Source organism: Coregonus lavaretus, assembly GCF_964263955.1.
Source record: "Coregonus lavaretus genome assembly, chromosome: 21".
In the NCBI taxonomy this organism is placed as follows: Eukaryota; Metazoa; Chordata; class Actinopteri; order Salmoniformes; family Salmonidae; genus Coregonus; species Coregonus lavaretus.
Window position 1 is genome coordinate 40,982,572 of NC_140008.1, and position 15,477 is coordinate 40,998,048.

At 46.3% G+C, this 15,477-nt stretch overlaps 1 protein-coding gene across 1 annotated transcript in view; it reads right to left on the reverse strand.

Moving 5' to 3' along the window:
- The window catches only part of LOC311148544 (VWFA and cache domain-containing protein 1), a gene marked incomplete at its 5' end in the record, with an annotated part of 101,945 nt that extends 94,147 nt beyond the window's left edge, over positions 1 to 7,798 (reverse strand). Inside the window, one exon of the mRNA XM_084185527.1 lies at positions 7,547 to 7,798. Coding sequence (XP_084041653.1) covers positions 7,547 to 7,798 — 252 coding nt within the window. The remainder of the gene's footprint in view (positions 1 to 7,546) is intronic.
- Positions 7,799 to 15,477: the final 7,679 nt, after the last annotated feature.

Sequence of the window (15,477 nt, forward strand, 5' to 3'; positions counted from 1 at the left end):
GCCATAAACAATAACTAGTAATGCTGCATACTCCAAGAAAGGTTAAAATCTCACCTTTCTTGTCAAATGTTTTTAAAATGTCTGAGGTGTAGTCACTTTTGAGGACACAAGCTCAAGTACACAGTACAAATATGATAAAAATAAAAAATGAAATATTTTATATGACGTATTTCCTATTCAACAAAACTATGAATAAGGCTTGATAAGGTCCTCTGTAGCTCAGCTGGTAGAGCACGGCGCTTGTAACGCCAAGGTAGTGGGTTCGATCCCCAGGACCACCCATAAACAAAAGTGTATGCACGCATGACTGTAAGTCGCTTTGGATAAAAGCGTCTGCTAAATGGCATATTATTATTATTGCTTGAAATTACATATATGATATGATTTCTGAATATAGTATAATCTAATTATAAAATGACTAACTATAAGATGTCACCTTCCTTATAACTGTTAAATACATATATGTATGTTTAGTTTTAGAGAAAATCTGCATATTTTCTAAAGGTCTCTCTTGATCAAAACATCTGCCCTCATCGCTGTGAATGTCTCACAGAGCTCTAACTTGGCTTCCTGAACTCGTTAGAAACTCGCCTTTGATCTCATGTTAATCTATGACAAACATAAATCTATGAACTACTTTAGATTAATGGCTATAAAATCGATCTCTGGATGTGTTACAGTGATGAAACCACTCTCTCCTGCTGAGTTACGATGTAAGGACTGCAGGCATGTGCTTTGTCAGTGGCTGTGGGGTAGGGTTAAGCCAGGAGTTGATGCACAGTCGGAAGACCGAATAAAATGGTAGCAGGGACATCCCAGCTTCAAGTGGTTTCACATCATACGTCACAAAATTGTTTTAACCGGTACCAGAACCACGCAGGTCCCCTAAACAGGGACTTTACATCAATTAAGATACAGCAACAATTTTAGAACGTAACAGGCTGTCACAGCAATTTCAGGTAAAACTTAATAAAACAAGTTTCAAATATTGTGAAAATGTCTATACATTACAGCTCTCAAATATAGGGAAAATGTCTATACATTACAGCTGTTTGAAAAAAATTGCTCTATTAGTATTTTTGCTTTATGAATGTTGAGCTGAACGAGACAATTCTGTTTACACTGCCCTGCTTAAGGGGGGCAACTGCCGGGCAAGTGTTGTGCGCGACCTCCGGAGGTAGCATTTGAGACGTGAGAAATACGCAAGTTTACATTACAGTAATGTCTTTCGAGAATCGATACCTCTAGAATCTCTCAAAATTCTCCTTCATTCGTGAGAATAGAGCCAAAGCTAGCGACTGAAAACCAGCCTGTTAACAGTAGGGGCTCCAACTCTCCCCTCATTGGGAATGCAAAGCCTGCTGCAGAAGAGTGAGAAGAGAATAGAAGAGGGGGTTGGGGGAATTCTCAAGAGCTAACAAACATACAGGGCTGTAGGAGGAGGGAGGGTAGCCATTGATCTCCCTACTTCCCTCAACAGTGTGCCTCTTCTTCCCCCCCTTCCTTATTCTTTGCCTCTTTATTTTTTGGGGGAGTTCAGTTCATTTTAGCCGACCCCATTGTGATGAGTGAAGGGGTGGGTATGGAGAGGTCTCTGCCCTGCTATACTGGGTCATGCGTGCTGGATTTACACACAGGGATCCCCCGAGACACACACAAAGACAGGCTACCATAAAGCTCATTTTCTGAGAGTGAGATAGAGAGCGAGCGAGAGGAGAGTGTTAGGCTAACTGGGTTGTTCCATTTCTTGCTACTGGCCGTACAACTTCAGTTTCTGGGCCTAACTAACTGACCACCTGACGCTCTAAGGGACCATAGCTTTGATGGAACTGATAAAAGTCGGGAAATTCAGGGAAGTGAAGAGGCCAAAGTGGTGTTCTATGACTAAGGAAAAACATAACTGTAGCCCAATGTTTTGGTCTATTTAAGTGAGATAGTTGCAGAGGAACATTCCCTCCTGATTTTTAACTCTCAGCATGGCATCCCAGGGGAAGGTTTGTACGAGAGACCAGGAAGGTGGGAGAGCGAAAAAAAAGAAAGAGGATAAGAGCAAAAACAGAAGGAGAGGTAGCTAGCTAACTTATAAACACTGAAAGCCGATTTGGTCTGAGAACATACAAAAAAATACTTTTACAAATAAGGTATGTGGGAATCCCATTAGAACCGAGCAGATAAATTATCTAGTCTACCACGCCGTAGTGTACCAACTGATTTAAACCCAGCAGCTGGCCCAGGCCAGTCAACTCAGGAGGGAAGGAAAGGAGATCAACTCTGTGGTCATACTGTAGGGAAATACTGTAACTCACTACTGTTGTCCAGACCAGAAGAGAAAATATACTGTGTGTCCCAAATGGCACCCTATTCCCTTTATAGTACATCGAAAAGGGCCTATATAGGGTGCCATTTGGGACACAGCCGTATTCTGGAGACTGGACCGTCAGTCCTTCATCTGGAACAACGCTGTTCACCATTTCATTCATTCCTGGCCTTGGCGAGGGGAGATGGGGAGTTAAAAGGGGCTGAAACAAGGGGGCTTGAGTACCTCACCACCTGGAGCAAGGCTAAAACACACAAAACAACCCACAGGTAATGAAAATGTTGCCATGGCTAGTCTCCTGCAGCATTGGAAGCGAGGAAGCATACTGCTTCAGAGCTGAGCTATTTCACTAGGTTCTTCTGGACACGTCAAACATCTTTACACACTTCTTAAAGTGCTCCAATAAGTAAACAAGACTGGTCCCTGGTCCCAAAACCTTGCCTATGAACAAATGCTATGTGGAATTGTAAACAACTGCTTAAACGTAAAATCAATAGAATATGAAGGGAGACTTCTGTACAATGACAGAGAGCCCATAAACCGAAAAGGAAGATCACCCCATAACAACGTTCTAGAACTTGTGAAAAAACAGAACACAGCTTTTAAGAGGGGAGGTCAGTGGGAGTTCAGGCATTGGAACAAAGGAGTAGCAGCTCATCCTGTCATAGAAACATGCGCCAGGGAGTAAAGTAGCCGGGGGGCCGGGAGGAGGGCAACAGACGGAGGCCCACCACAGAGACCCAGCCACCCCAGCACGGCTAAGTGTGATGGATGTGAGGGCCAGGGCCGGTAACCGTCCGGACCGTGTGGCTGGTTAGTAGAGGCCTTCTCAATGGGGCTCCTCATCGTGAGAGATGGGTCCCACCCAGACACTGACTAAGGAGCCCAGAACCAAGGCAACATAGTCACCACAGGATCAGGCAATACTGGTCTAGATGAAGCCATCTTTCTGAGTGTACGTGGGCGTTTTGGGGGGGGACATTTCTGCATTGTCTACTACATTGCAATTTAGAAAATGAATGTGTCATAATTTAAAGCAATAGATGTTTTTTCCTCAACAGAACATGCACACACAGAGAGGCGTTCCTAATAACTAGCAAAACACACCAGGGCTTCACATGTAGCTTAGCACTGGGTTTTGTGTCTGCAGGGTCGATAGCAACCTAAGCTATTACAAGAGCAGCATAGCCAGCTTTGAAACTGCTCTGCAGAGAAACATCAGCAATTCTGATTATTTTGGTGCATTTTATTATTTTAGTTTGTCTTTTGACCAATGGGAGAGACAAAGAGAGTGAGGAGAGATAGACGTGTCGACAGAGGTCTAACCAAGCTTATAATGCATTCCCTCTGCTCTGCTTTGGTCGCTAGTCCTAGCTGTAACTAAAGGCTATACTGTAGGCCTGGGTTGGTGTGTCTCAACAGTTGAGAGAGAATACATCCACTAGTGCAGTGGTCACCAAACTTTACTGTGTCAAGATCACGTTCGCAGTCAAAAAGCAAGCAGAGATCTACCGCTCTGAATTTTTAAAAAACATGACTTTAATTTTTTTTTCCATTAACCTATTAAAAACTGTTCTGTAGGAATACATTATCACAACATATTGGCTATATGCTTGGCCCGCCAATATTGTTCTTCTCAGACCATATCATATTTCAAAACTCGAGCTTTGATAACAAAATAGATCAGTTCAGGTAGCACTTGCGAGGCACAGCTGAGCATAAATTGAAATAATTTGCTTTGGTATTTTACTGGTCTGATGGTACCTGCATCTGATGGTCATGGTGCTTTCAAGACAACTGGGAACTCTGGAAAAAAAACGAGGTCAAATCATGATGTCCGAGATCTTCAGGTCGGAGCTCTAGAAAGATGCCAGAGTTCCCAGTTGTCTTGAACGCACTGAAGTCTGAGATTTCTGAGTTCCCAGTTGTTTTGAACACAGCATTAGTCTGAGCGGAGGGAGAGAGCAGCAGAGGGTCTGCCTCTCACAGTCCCTGCTCACTACTTTTCTCTGGTGAGACTGACCATAGGGGACACTGTCCTCCACCTGATGGCGAAACTCAATTCAGACCGCATCTGCCTTATGCACAAATTCATGTTGTTCCTCTGACCAGAGAAAGTGAAATACTCTTCGATATTAAAATAGACACGATGAGCTGCTAATAATAAAAATGCAGGCATATCGATACACTTGGCTACTCATTAATTCCATTTGCAGCGCGAGTTGAAGTAGGGAGAAGTGTGTTTTATGTTTTGTAAAGGTGTTGAATAAAAACGGTGTTGACAGTGCTGAATAAAAACTTAACATAAACTCACTCATAAAAACAGCGGTCATCATTTTAAAAGTTATGAAATGTCAAGTAGGCTAGTAACAAACTTAGCTGTGGCTGGGGTTGGGAAAGCTGTAGGCACAGTGATTTGAGCTATCCGATTTAGCCACAGCTCTCCCAGTCCGCCAGGTAGGCGAAGTTTGTCTTTCAGACAAATTAAATGGTTAAAAATGGGAACAATTTGCCTACCCAGGGTTTCCGAATTAAGTGCACCTACCACCAACAGCACAACACAAAAAAAGAAAGGGAGCACAAGCCTTTAACGTTGGCTTTTCTACAGAACTGTTTGGTGATTGACTAGGAATGCCTTGAAGATCGACCAGTCGATCGGCCAGCTGGTGACCACTGCACTAGTATATAAAATATCAACCACAACATCTGTTTAACTTTAGATTTTAAACTTCAAAACCAGCTAAAATTGGATCAATAATTTTTCATTCTAAATTAAAACAATTTCAACCATTGAATGCCCTACAAATGCTTGTAGGGGTAGGCCTACTCACTAATCACCAAAGCTCCTCTTCTACCCACAGAAGCACTTGATTATCTACGCATTGAGTTACAAACACGATTGAGAACATAGGGTTTGTCTGTTCAACCAGGCTCCCTTGATAATTGAATAACTCACTGACAGATTGTATCAATTTGACCCATTGACTCAAGAGACCATGACAGCACAGTGGCACACATCAAATTATAAACAAGACCAGGGTTTGGGGATTTGGTTGGTGTTGCATTACATCCACAGATTAGGAGTTAAGAGGACAATGTGAGGTTTGGTTAATTAAAGAGCAGCAAGAATGGTCTAGCCTAAACCACTGTTAGAAACCAAACCATGAGCACAGGAATTTTGTACAGTTTATCCGATTATTTTGTGCATCGTGTCTTTTTTTCCTTTCATATTCCCCTTGGCTGGAGCACCTCATCCTAACCACAGTATATGGAAAATCCCAGCCTAGCCATAGCCTAGCATTGCTAGAGACCGCTCTACACACCTGGAGCAACAGGCCCGGGCCAGAGCATGTCTGACTGAGCAGCAAACACACAGGTGTCAGGGCAGAGAGCTGCCATCCCATAGCCACATCTCTGCATTTATTTACATGGGCAGATTCCTGTTTTAACTGGATTCACATCACCTAGCTGTGTGGTCAAAGAGGTCTGACCAAACACACAGCTTTATAGCAAAGCAACGCCTGAATTAAATGTGAAATTAGCTAAATGCCAAGTTAGATTTTCACAGCTTGGAAAATAATATGAGTCAACGTAGAATATTGCATTTTTTTAAAGGGAAATGCTGAAAATACATTTGGCATGAAATGATTGGGTGGGATGAATCAGAAACTAACAGACCTCCGCCTCAAACCACAAGACAGAGAATATGAGCTTTCATTCAGTGCACTCATTAAAAGTACACCACAGCTAAGGCATGAATATTTGGATAAATAAAATGGATAATATGATATTGCGAGGCCAATTAGAGAAAGAGAGAGAAACAGAGTGAGCAAAATAAAAACAGAGAACGAGAGAGGAGAGAAATCGTGAAGCGGGCAAGAGAAGGAGAGAGAAAGAAGAGAGAAATCGTGACTAAGGAGGCTCTGGGGATCAGAGCAGGCCTGAAAGCTGGGTCTCAGTGGTAGGATGGGTAGTGGGGAGATGAAACACAATTTGGGCTGGGCCCCCTACTGACCAGAACTATGGGCCCTGCCTCTGAAGTAACCCCCTGCACCACCACCATACCTCTCACAGCCACCACTGTAGTATAGTTGGTTAGCCATTTGTTGATCAAGAGAGACTACCTTCAAAATTAACAACACAAAACAGTGTTTCCCATTACAGAAGTAGCCTGGGTTATATTTAAAATAACACAGATTTATTTTCTGGGATATTTAGGAAGGTTTATAAAAAATTAAGAATCAATCTGTAATGGTGTGCTATTGTGTACAATACACTTTGTATTCAAAAAATAACTACACAGTCCACAAAAATGTCGAGGCAAAATTAAGGTAGCCTACTAATTTCAAACCATCTATAATTAAATTGTACAACAATCAAATAAACAACCAAGCTAATTACTGGTGTTCTCACCATAGCCTACTATCAGGCAAATGGAAAATAAGTATAGGCCGATCAATTTGTTAAATGTTTTCCAGCAAAAATATGATTGTTTTTTTTCTTCAAATTAACGGCATTTCTAATTCATTAATATGTATCAGTGCCATACTATTCATTAGAATAGGAGCAGTGGTGACAGGGGAAATGTGAACCCAGTGTCTGAAGTTCAAAGAAACCTTCTTCCTCACGCACGCACACACACACACACACACACCAATTTGGCTGTTTTATGCTATAGGCCGTCAAAACATTTGTCACGCCAATAAAAAGGTTCTGAGAAGATAATGCGGCTAACCAATGTTGAAATCCTGCGAGCAAACAATGTTATCAGAATAATTGATCCTCTGAACCCTTCAATTAATCCTTCCTATAAGCGATAAAGTTCCAGATAATGTGTCCCAACACCAACTATTTCAAGATGCTGTTACACTGCGACATTGTCAATATCCTTCAAACAGAGCGCCTTTCAGAATGGTTGCTACTGAGCCATTCAAAGGCAAATATGCCGCAAGCTAAGAAAGAACGTGGTTGTAATTGATATAGTTTGATGGAACATTAGTTACATTTCTGACAACAAAGTTACAATAGTGCAGCACTGCAACAATGTACCAACTAAAGATAATGTAAAAATAATTTAACAATTGTACCCTAGTGATTGTAATTGAACCAATTCATGATACAATGTGCAATTAGGACTACATAAAAAATATAAAAAATAATGTTGTCGAATGTATGTTTAAAAAATAATGTCGAATGTTGATAGAAATCGAAACAAAAAATTGTGGTTACCTGCATGGTGAAGACTCCAAGCTCCTGCGAGGACAGTTTATTCATTTGTACGGCTAAAACTTGTGCCTCCTTCAAGATCGAAAACTCAGTTTCAGCGCCACAAAATCCACAACATAGAAGCGACAAGACTGCCACAAAGCTCCAAAAAACAGCCATGAAGTTACACCAGTGGAGTCTCGAGTGATTATTCCAATTCGTGTATGGAATTCGTGTTAAAATCACGGATCCTTCTCCCCCTTCTCGCCTCGCCATATGATGGCTGGTGTAGTTGAATAGTAAACTGGAAATTCGCTTTGCAGCCCTGAGAAAAACTTCAAGGGAACTACTTCACAACTTCGTAGCTAAACCTGCCCTTTCTTTCAAGAAAAAAATCCTCGACTTTAAACGACGACATCAATGCATATTTTGGAAATCCACGAAGGTAGAAGAATTACAATCCATAAAAGCGCTGATAGTTGCGCATTTTTCGATAGATCCTGCTCACTCCGCACCAACTCCAGTAAAACGTGAGCCGGAGATCCACAATGGGGGTGAAAGTAGGAGGACGCGAGCAAAACAACGGCATGGCGCTTGAGTTTGGAATGGATTGGGATTTTATTTGGAGAACATCTCCCAAAACAACTAGGCTACTGTAAAACAATATGCTGGACATATGATCTACCAATAGCTACTGCAGAAGCAACATAGTATTTTATAAAGCAACAAACACTGTGGAATGTCGTTTTTATTTAAATGTTCATCAAGCACATAGAAATTGCATTCTCTAGAGCTAAAGCTCTTTTTTCAATAGGTTGACTGCCATGTCACTGCAGTAATGGTGGCTATTGTAGTCTTTTGACTGTAGAAAAACAGTGATCTCTAAAGTCGTCCCAGGTGAGGCAGGCAGCATGTGAGGGAGGGCCAACTGCCTGTGCAGGAGCCTTATCTAATCGGTCTGGAACTCACCCATAGGCTACATTTCTCATTTGTGAAATTGAAACAAGCCAGTAAAACCAGGGCCAGAGTCTCCCATAGAACACAATGTCTTCAGTGTCCATAATGTAATTCACAGAACAGACACACTGGGTTCTAGGCTACTCCAGATAATATACAGTATGTTATTTAAACGATCTCTGTATTTTATTTTATTTTATTATTGTAACTGAGATCTGATAGTAAGACGTGTCTGTGTTTGGAAGAATATGGGTTTCTAATGACAGTAAAGGCCTGCTCAGAGTAATATACATTTCATGTGATTCTTTAGAAGGGCTGCCACATGCCTACTTCCATCCAGTTGATGACCTCCAATCAGCAGCCGCCTTTAAAAAGGGCCTTGCTCTGTTCCAAGTCCTGACTGGAGAATAGTACACTTGAGCGTAAAGTCGTGTTCCCCTGCTCAGACGTTGCTGACGCATGCCAGATCGTACAATGTCTGGATAGGTATTTTAGGTATCAGCTAACCACATTATATGTTATAGCAATTTGGTGCCCGACTGGCGACTGCACAGTCGATGACATGGCACGCAACCATTGGTTGATGCATGCAACGTCTGAGCAGGGGAACGCAAACTAATTCTGACCCAGCTGAGGTCTTTTGGGACATTCATGTGCTCATGGAAAGTCCTAAGTTCGAATTGTGTTCAAGTGCTTTTGAAGTCAGGCAATTCTTCAACCAGTAATATTTTAGCTAGCTTGATAAGCTAGCTAACGTTGCTAAAGTGGTACTGGAATGTGATGTTTATATGTGTATAGGACTTTTATTGTGACATGCATCCATACCTGTATTCTAATTGGCTCCTGTATTAGATCAAGGGCTTCTTGGTAGAAGATCATTCAGAGCTCCCATGATGTAGTGTGGTCTATCCGGATTCTGCATTTGCCACATTTACTGTGATGCGGCCTCTGCAGATGTCAGGGCATTCATACTTATTGCGCTTTGCAGAGCTGTTGTGAAGGAAGTTTGTGTTTATACCGCCCCACCTACCGTCAACCAATCATGTTAACGCGGAGCTATATGGCGCTATACGGAGCCCTCCGCATTGTTACAAAATTTGGGAGGCGCACAGCGATGCGGTACGGAGCTTGAAATGGCCTCCGCAAGACTCCGGAGGCTCAGCATTTGCATACAATTCCGTACGGAGCCTGCGGACCTCATTGCTGGATCAAGCATAAATCGGCTTTTACACTAATAAAGTTTGCTTAACATTGACAAAAGGTCAAACAAGCTACACATTATCCACATTGACATTGTAATTGTCAAAAATGGATTCGTGGTCATCTTTTGGTTGAAAAGTTGAAAGGTCAGTGGTGAAACGTCACAATTCAGCAACTCGGGTAACAAGATTTTCTCTGAGTTTCCCACTTGGAATTACGACTTGGAGGGTCATTCAAGTGAAACTTCCCAGTCGGAACTCCAAACTTCCGATAACTCCTATAGCATGTGAACACCCCATTAGCCTCCTAGTCATCACTGTTTCTTTGACCTTTGGAAAATGTACACTGCTCAAAAAAATAAAGGGAACACTTAAGCAACACAATGTAACTCCAAGTCAATCACACTTCTGTGAAATCAAACTGTCCACTTAGGAAGCAACACTATTTGACAATACATTTCACATGCTGGTGTGCAAATGGAATAGACAACAGGTGGAAATTATAGGCAATTAGCAAGACACCCCCAATAAAGGACTGGTTTTGCAGGTGGTGACCACAGACCACTTCTTAGTTCCTATGCTTCCTGGCTGATGTTTTGGTCACTTTTGAATGCTGGCGGTGCTTTCACTCTAGTGGTGGCATGAGACGGAGTCTACAACCCACACAAGTGGCCCAGGTAGTGCAGCTCATCCAGGATGGCACATCAATGCGAGCTGTGGCAAGAAGGTTTGCTGTGTCTGTCAGCGTAGTGTCCAGAGCATGGAGGCGCTACCAGGAGACAGGCCAGTACATCAGGAGACGTGGAGGAGGCCGTAGGAGGGCAACAACCCAGCAGCAGGACTGCTACCTCCGCCTTTGTGCAAGGAGGAGCAGGAGGAGCACTGCCAGAGCCCTGCAAAATGACCTCCAGCAGGCCACAAATGTGCATGTGTCTGCTCAAACGGTCAGAAACAGACTCCATGAGGGTGGTATGAGGGCCCGACGTCCACAGGTGGGGGTTGTGCTTACAGCCCAACACCGTGCAGGACGTTTGGCATTTGCCAGAGAACACCAAGATTGGCAAATTCGCCACTGGCGCCCTGTGCTCTTCACAGATGAAAGCAGATTCACACTGAGCACGTGACAGACGTGACAGAGTCTGGAGACGCTGTGGAGAATGTTCTGCTGCCTGCAACATCCTCCAGCATGACCGGTTTGGCGGTGGGTCAGTCATGGTGTGGGGTGGCATTTCTTTGGGGGGCCGCTCAGCCCTCCATGTGCTCGCCAGAGGTAGCCTGACTGCCATTAGGTACCGAGATGAGATCCTCAGACCCCTTGTGAGACCATATGCTGGTGCGGTTGGCCCTGGGTTCCTCCTAATGCAAGACAATGCTAGACCTCATGTGGCTGGAGTGTGTCAGCAGTTCCTGCAAGAGGAAGGCATTGATGCTATGGACTGGCCCGCCCGTTCCCCAGACCTGAATCCAATTGAGCACATCTGGGACATCATGTCTCGCTCCATCCACCAACGCCACGTTGCACCACAGACTGTCCAGGAGTTGGTGGATGCTTTAGTCCAGGTCTGAGAGGAGATCCCTCAGGAGACCATCCGCCACCTCATCAGGAGCATGCCCAGGCGTTGTAGGGAGGTCATACAGGCACGTGGAGGCCACACACACTACTGAGCCTCATTTTGACTTGTTTTAAGGACATTACATCAAAGTTGGATCAGCCTCTAGTGTGGTTTTCCACTTTAATTTTGAGGGTGACTCCAAATCCAGACCTCCATGGGTTGATAAATTTGATTTCCATTGATAATTTGTGTGATTTTGTTGTCAGCACATTCAACTATGTAAAGAACAAAGTATTTAATAAGATTATTTAATTCATTCAGATCTAGGATGTGTTATTTTAGTGTTCCCTTTATTCTTTTGAGCAGTGTATTTTCAACAATGAAGCCATGTCTTAATCGGGATTTTACTTTAGGCTACTTTGTTACATTTAATCAGCATTTTTGTAAATATGCCAGATTTAGCCAGCTAATTTTCAACTGTAGTCTCCTCCTTTGCCCTTTAGTCTGGATGATAAAAAGTAACACTGAGCAAGACTGGGTAGCTGACACAAATATGGTGGATGCTCTATCTATAAGTCTTCAACAATTTGCTCATATACAGTAGCTACCATCCATGGTCAGAGGTAAGGAGGGGAGGACATTTTTCAGTCTATACGGATATACACTCTTAGAAAAAAAGGTGCAATCTAGAACCTTAAACAGTTATTCGGCTGTCCCCATTGGAGAACCCTTTGAATAACCCTTTTTGATTCCAGGTAGAACCCTTTTGGTTCCAGATAGAAACCTTTTGTGTTACATGTAAAACCCTTTCCACAGAGGGTTCTACATGGAACCCAAAATAGTTATACCTGGAACCAAAAAGGGTTCTACTGTACCTGTAATTCTATAGGGAGAGCCAAATAATCTCTTTGGACCCCTTTTTCCTAAGAGTGTAGCCTGGAACTAGCCTCTCTCCCATTCCAAGTGATCTGATAAGTGTTTGCCTGGCCCAGGCCCAGAGAGGGAGAGAAGTCCCAGCCCCACTCCTCAGAGCCTGCTGTGGGAGGGCCAGAGCCGGGGTCAGGGGAGTCAGCCGGTGGGCAGATGGAGAGCACTGACACGCAGCATGAATGGGACGTCTGTTTTTGTGTCCTTGGCCTGAGAACCTGTCAGATGTTTTCATAGTCGTGAGATGCTTTTAGACACTTCCAAACAGAAGGATGTTTGCTGAAGAAGGGTCAAATATATGCACAGTGCATAGTAGCATATATTTGAACAGTAAACAAACCATGGCAAAAATATCGGTCCATTTTAACAAAGGCAGTACAGGAAAATGTTTCTCCTCTCCTCCTCCTCCTCCTCCTCTCCTCTCCTCTCCTCTCCTCTCCTTGTGTGTCCAGGCCACAGTGAGGAGACCTCATCTGAGCTTTAATGTCAGGGAGAGGTGTTTATTAATGGAGAGGATTAGAACATAGACAGACAGCTCTCTGCTTCACACCTGCATGGGGAGAGAGCTACAGCTGCATTCTCAGTGTGTGTGTGTGTGTATGTGTGCATACGTTAATGAGACAATTGATAGCTACAACATTCAAAGTAGTAGTATTAGTTTTAGGGGTCCCTGTCTGGACCCTGGTGTGGGAGACCCCGAACCTGGAGAGGTGCTGATGTCTGGACCTGGATCGGCAATCCCCCCACGATGCACCAAGCCCTGTCTGGACCCTGGTGTGGGAGACCCCGAACCTGGAGAGAGGCTGACGTCTGAGCCTGGATCGGCAATCCCCCCACGATGCACCAAGCCCTATCTGGACCCTGGTGTGGGAGACCCCGAACCTGGAGAGGGGCTGACGTCTGGACCTGGATCGGCAATCCCTCCACAATGCACCAGGCCCTGTCTGGACCCTGGTGTGGGAGACCCCGAACCTGGAGAAGGGCTGACGTCTGGCTCCGGAATGGAACCGCTGACCGGAGCTGAACTGGACCCCGGTGGAGCGGACTGCTTTGCCCTAGGAGTGGAACCGCTGACCGGAGCTGGACTGAGCACCGGTGGTGCGGACTGCTCTGACTCCGGAGTGGAGACGCTGACCGGAGCTGGACTGGTCCCCGGTTGAGTGGACTGCTCTGACTCTGGAGTGGAGCCGCTGACCGGAGCTGGACTGGGCACCGGTGGAGCGGAATGCTCTGGCTCCAGAGTGGAGACGCTGACCGGAGCAGGACTGGACCCCGGTGGAGCTGACTGCTCTGGCTCCGGAGTGGAGCAACCGACCGGAGCTGGATCAGGCACCGGTGGAGCGGATTGCTCTGGCGCCGGAGTGAAGCAACCGACCGGAGCTGGATCAGGCACCGGTGGAGCGGATTGCTCTGGCTCCGGAGTGGAGCAAACTTCCGGACCCGTATCCATCCCCATCTCTGGAGCAGGAACGGGCCGGGCTGGACTGGAGACACGCACCACAGGTCTGGTGAGAGGAGCAGGAACGGGCCTGGCCGGACTGGGGACACGCACCACAGGTCTGGTGCGAGGAGCCGGAACGGGCGGTGCCGAACTGGAGACACGCACCACTGGTTTGGTGCGGGGAGCAGGTACGGGGCGTACCGGGCTGGCGACACGCACCACTTCCTTGGTGCGGGGAGTAGGTACGGGGCGTACCGGGCTGGCGACAGGCACCACTTGGTTGGTGCGAGGAGCAGGCTCGGGCCGTGCCGGACTGGATACACGCACCACTGGCTTGGTGCGGGGAGCAGGTACGGGCCGTACTGGAATGGATACACGCACCACTGGTTTGGTGCAGGGAGCAGGTACGGGGCTTACCGGGCTGGTGAGGCGCACTGGTGACCCAGTGCGTAGAACCGGAGAAGGATATACTTGACCGTGGAGGCGTGCTGGAGGTCTGGAGTGTACAGCTGGCCCAACCCGTCCTGGATGGATGCCCACTCTCGCACGACACGTGCGGGGCGCTGGCACAGGACGCACTGGGCTGTGCATGCGCACTGGCGACACAGTGAGTATCTCCGCATACTTAGGTTCCTCTATGAACACACGCTCCTTCTGTTGCCTGACCAGCTCCTCTCTCCTTGCCTCCACTACTTCCTTCTCCCTTTGAGCCTCCTGTAGCGCCTCCCTCTGAACGGATACCCCCTGCTCCCTCTGATCTAACAGCCCCCGTAACGTGGTGGCCTCCTCTCTCAGACTCTCGATCCGCAGGTCTTGGCCTTTCCAGTGTGTTCTAGGTTACCAACCGGTTCTGGCACCGTGGCACCAGAGCCAGACCGAGGTTCCAGCGGTGGATGACTGGTTTCGGCGCGTGGAGGAGACGTGGGATGCTGCCCACGTTCACCTCCAACGCGCCGTGCGTCATCAGAAGGCCAACGCTGACCGCCACCGCAGTGAGGCCCCCGTCTTTGTACCGGGGGATCGGGTCTGGCTCTCGACCCGGAATCTGCCCCTCCGCCTGCCCTGCCGGAAGCTGAGCCCGCGGTTTATGGGGCCGTTTAAAGTCCTGAGGAGAGTCAACGAGGTCACATTTAGGTTATTACTTCCCCCTGATTACCGTATTAACCCCTCGTTTCATGTGTCTCTCCTCAGGCCGGTGGTAGCTGGTCCACTCCAGGAGTCTGAGGTGCGGCAGGTCCCTCCACCTCCTCTGGACATCGAGGGGGCCCCGGCGTACTCGGTCCGTTCCATCCTGGATTTGAAGCGTCGGGTGGGGGGCCTTCAGTACCTCGTGGAGTTGGAGGGGTATGGTCCGGAGGAACGGTGCTGGGTCCCGGTGAGGGATATCCTCGATCCCTCCATGTTATGGGATTTCCACCGTTGCCATCCGGCTCGCCCTGCTCCGCGTCCTCCTGGCTGTCCCCGAGGCCGGGGTCGGCGTGCTGCTGGAGCCGCGCGTCAATGGGGTGGGGGGTACTGTCACCACTTCCACCGAGGCTGCCTCCACTCCTTGTTCGGGCAGGTTTCGGCGTTCGTCATCACCGGCTTACTAGCTGCTGCCGATCCATTTATCATCACTCCACTTGTCTTGTCTAATTTATCACACACACCTGGTCCTTATCCCCAATTAGTCATTGTATAAGTGTTCCCTCTGCTTCCTTGTCTGTGTGGGTGATTGTTTGTTGTGAGCTGTGTGTAGCTCGGTTGAGCTACCATTATCTTGTTGTTGCCAGGGTAGTATTTGTTAGATTAATTTGGATTTTAAGAATAATGACTAAAGAATTTTACCCCAAACACAGTATAAATGTTAGAATTATCATGTAGTGTCAACCCACTAAC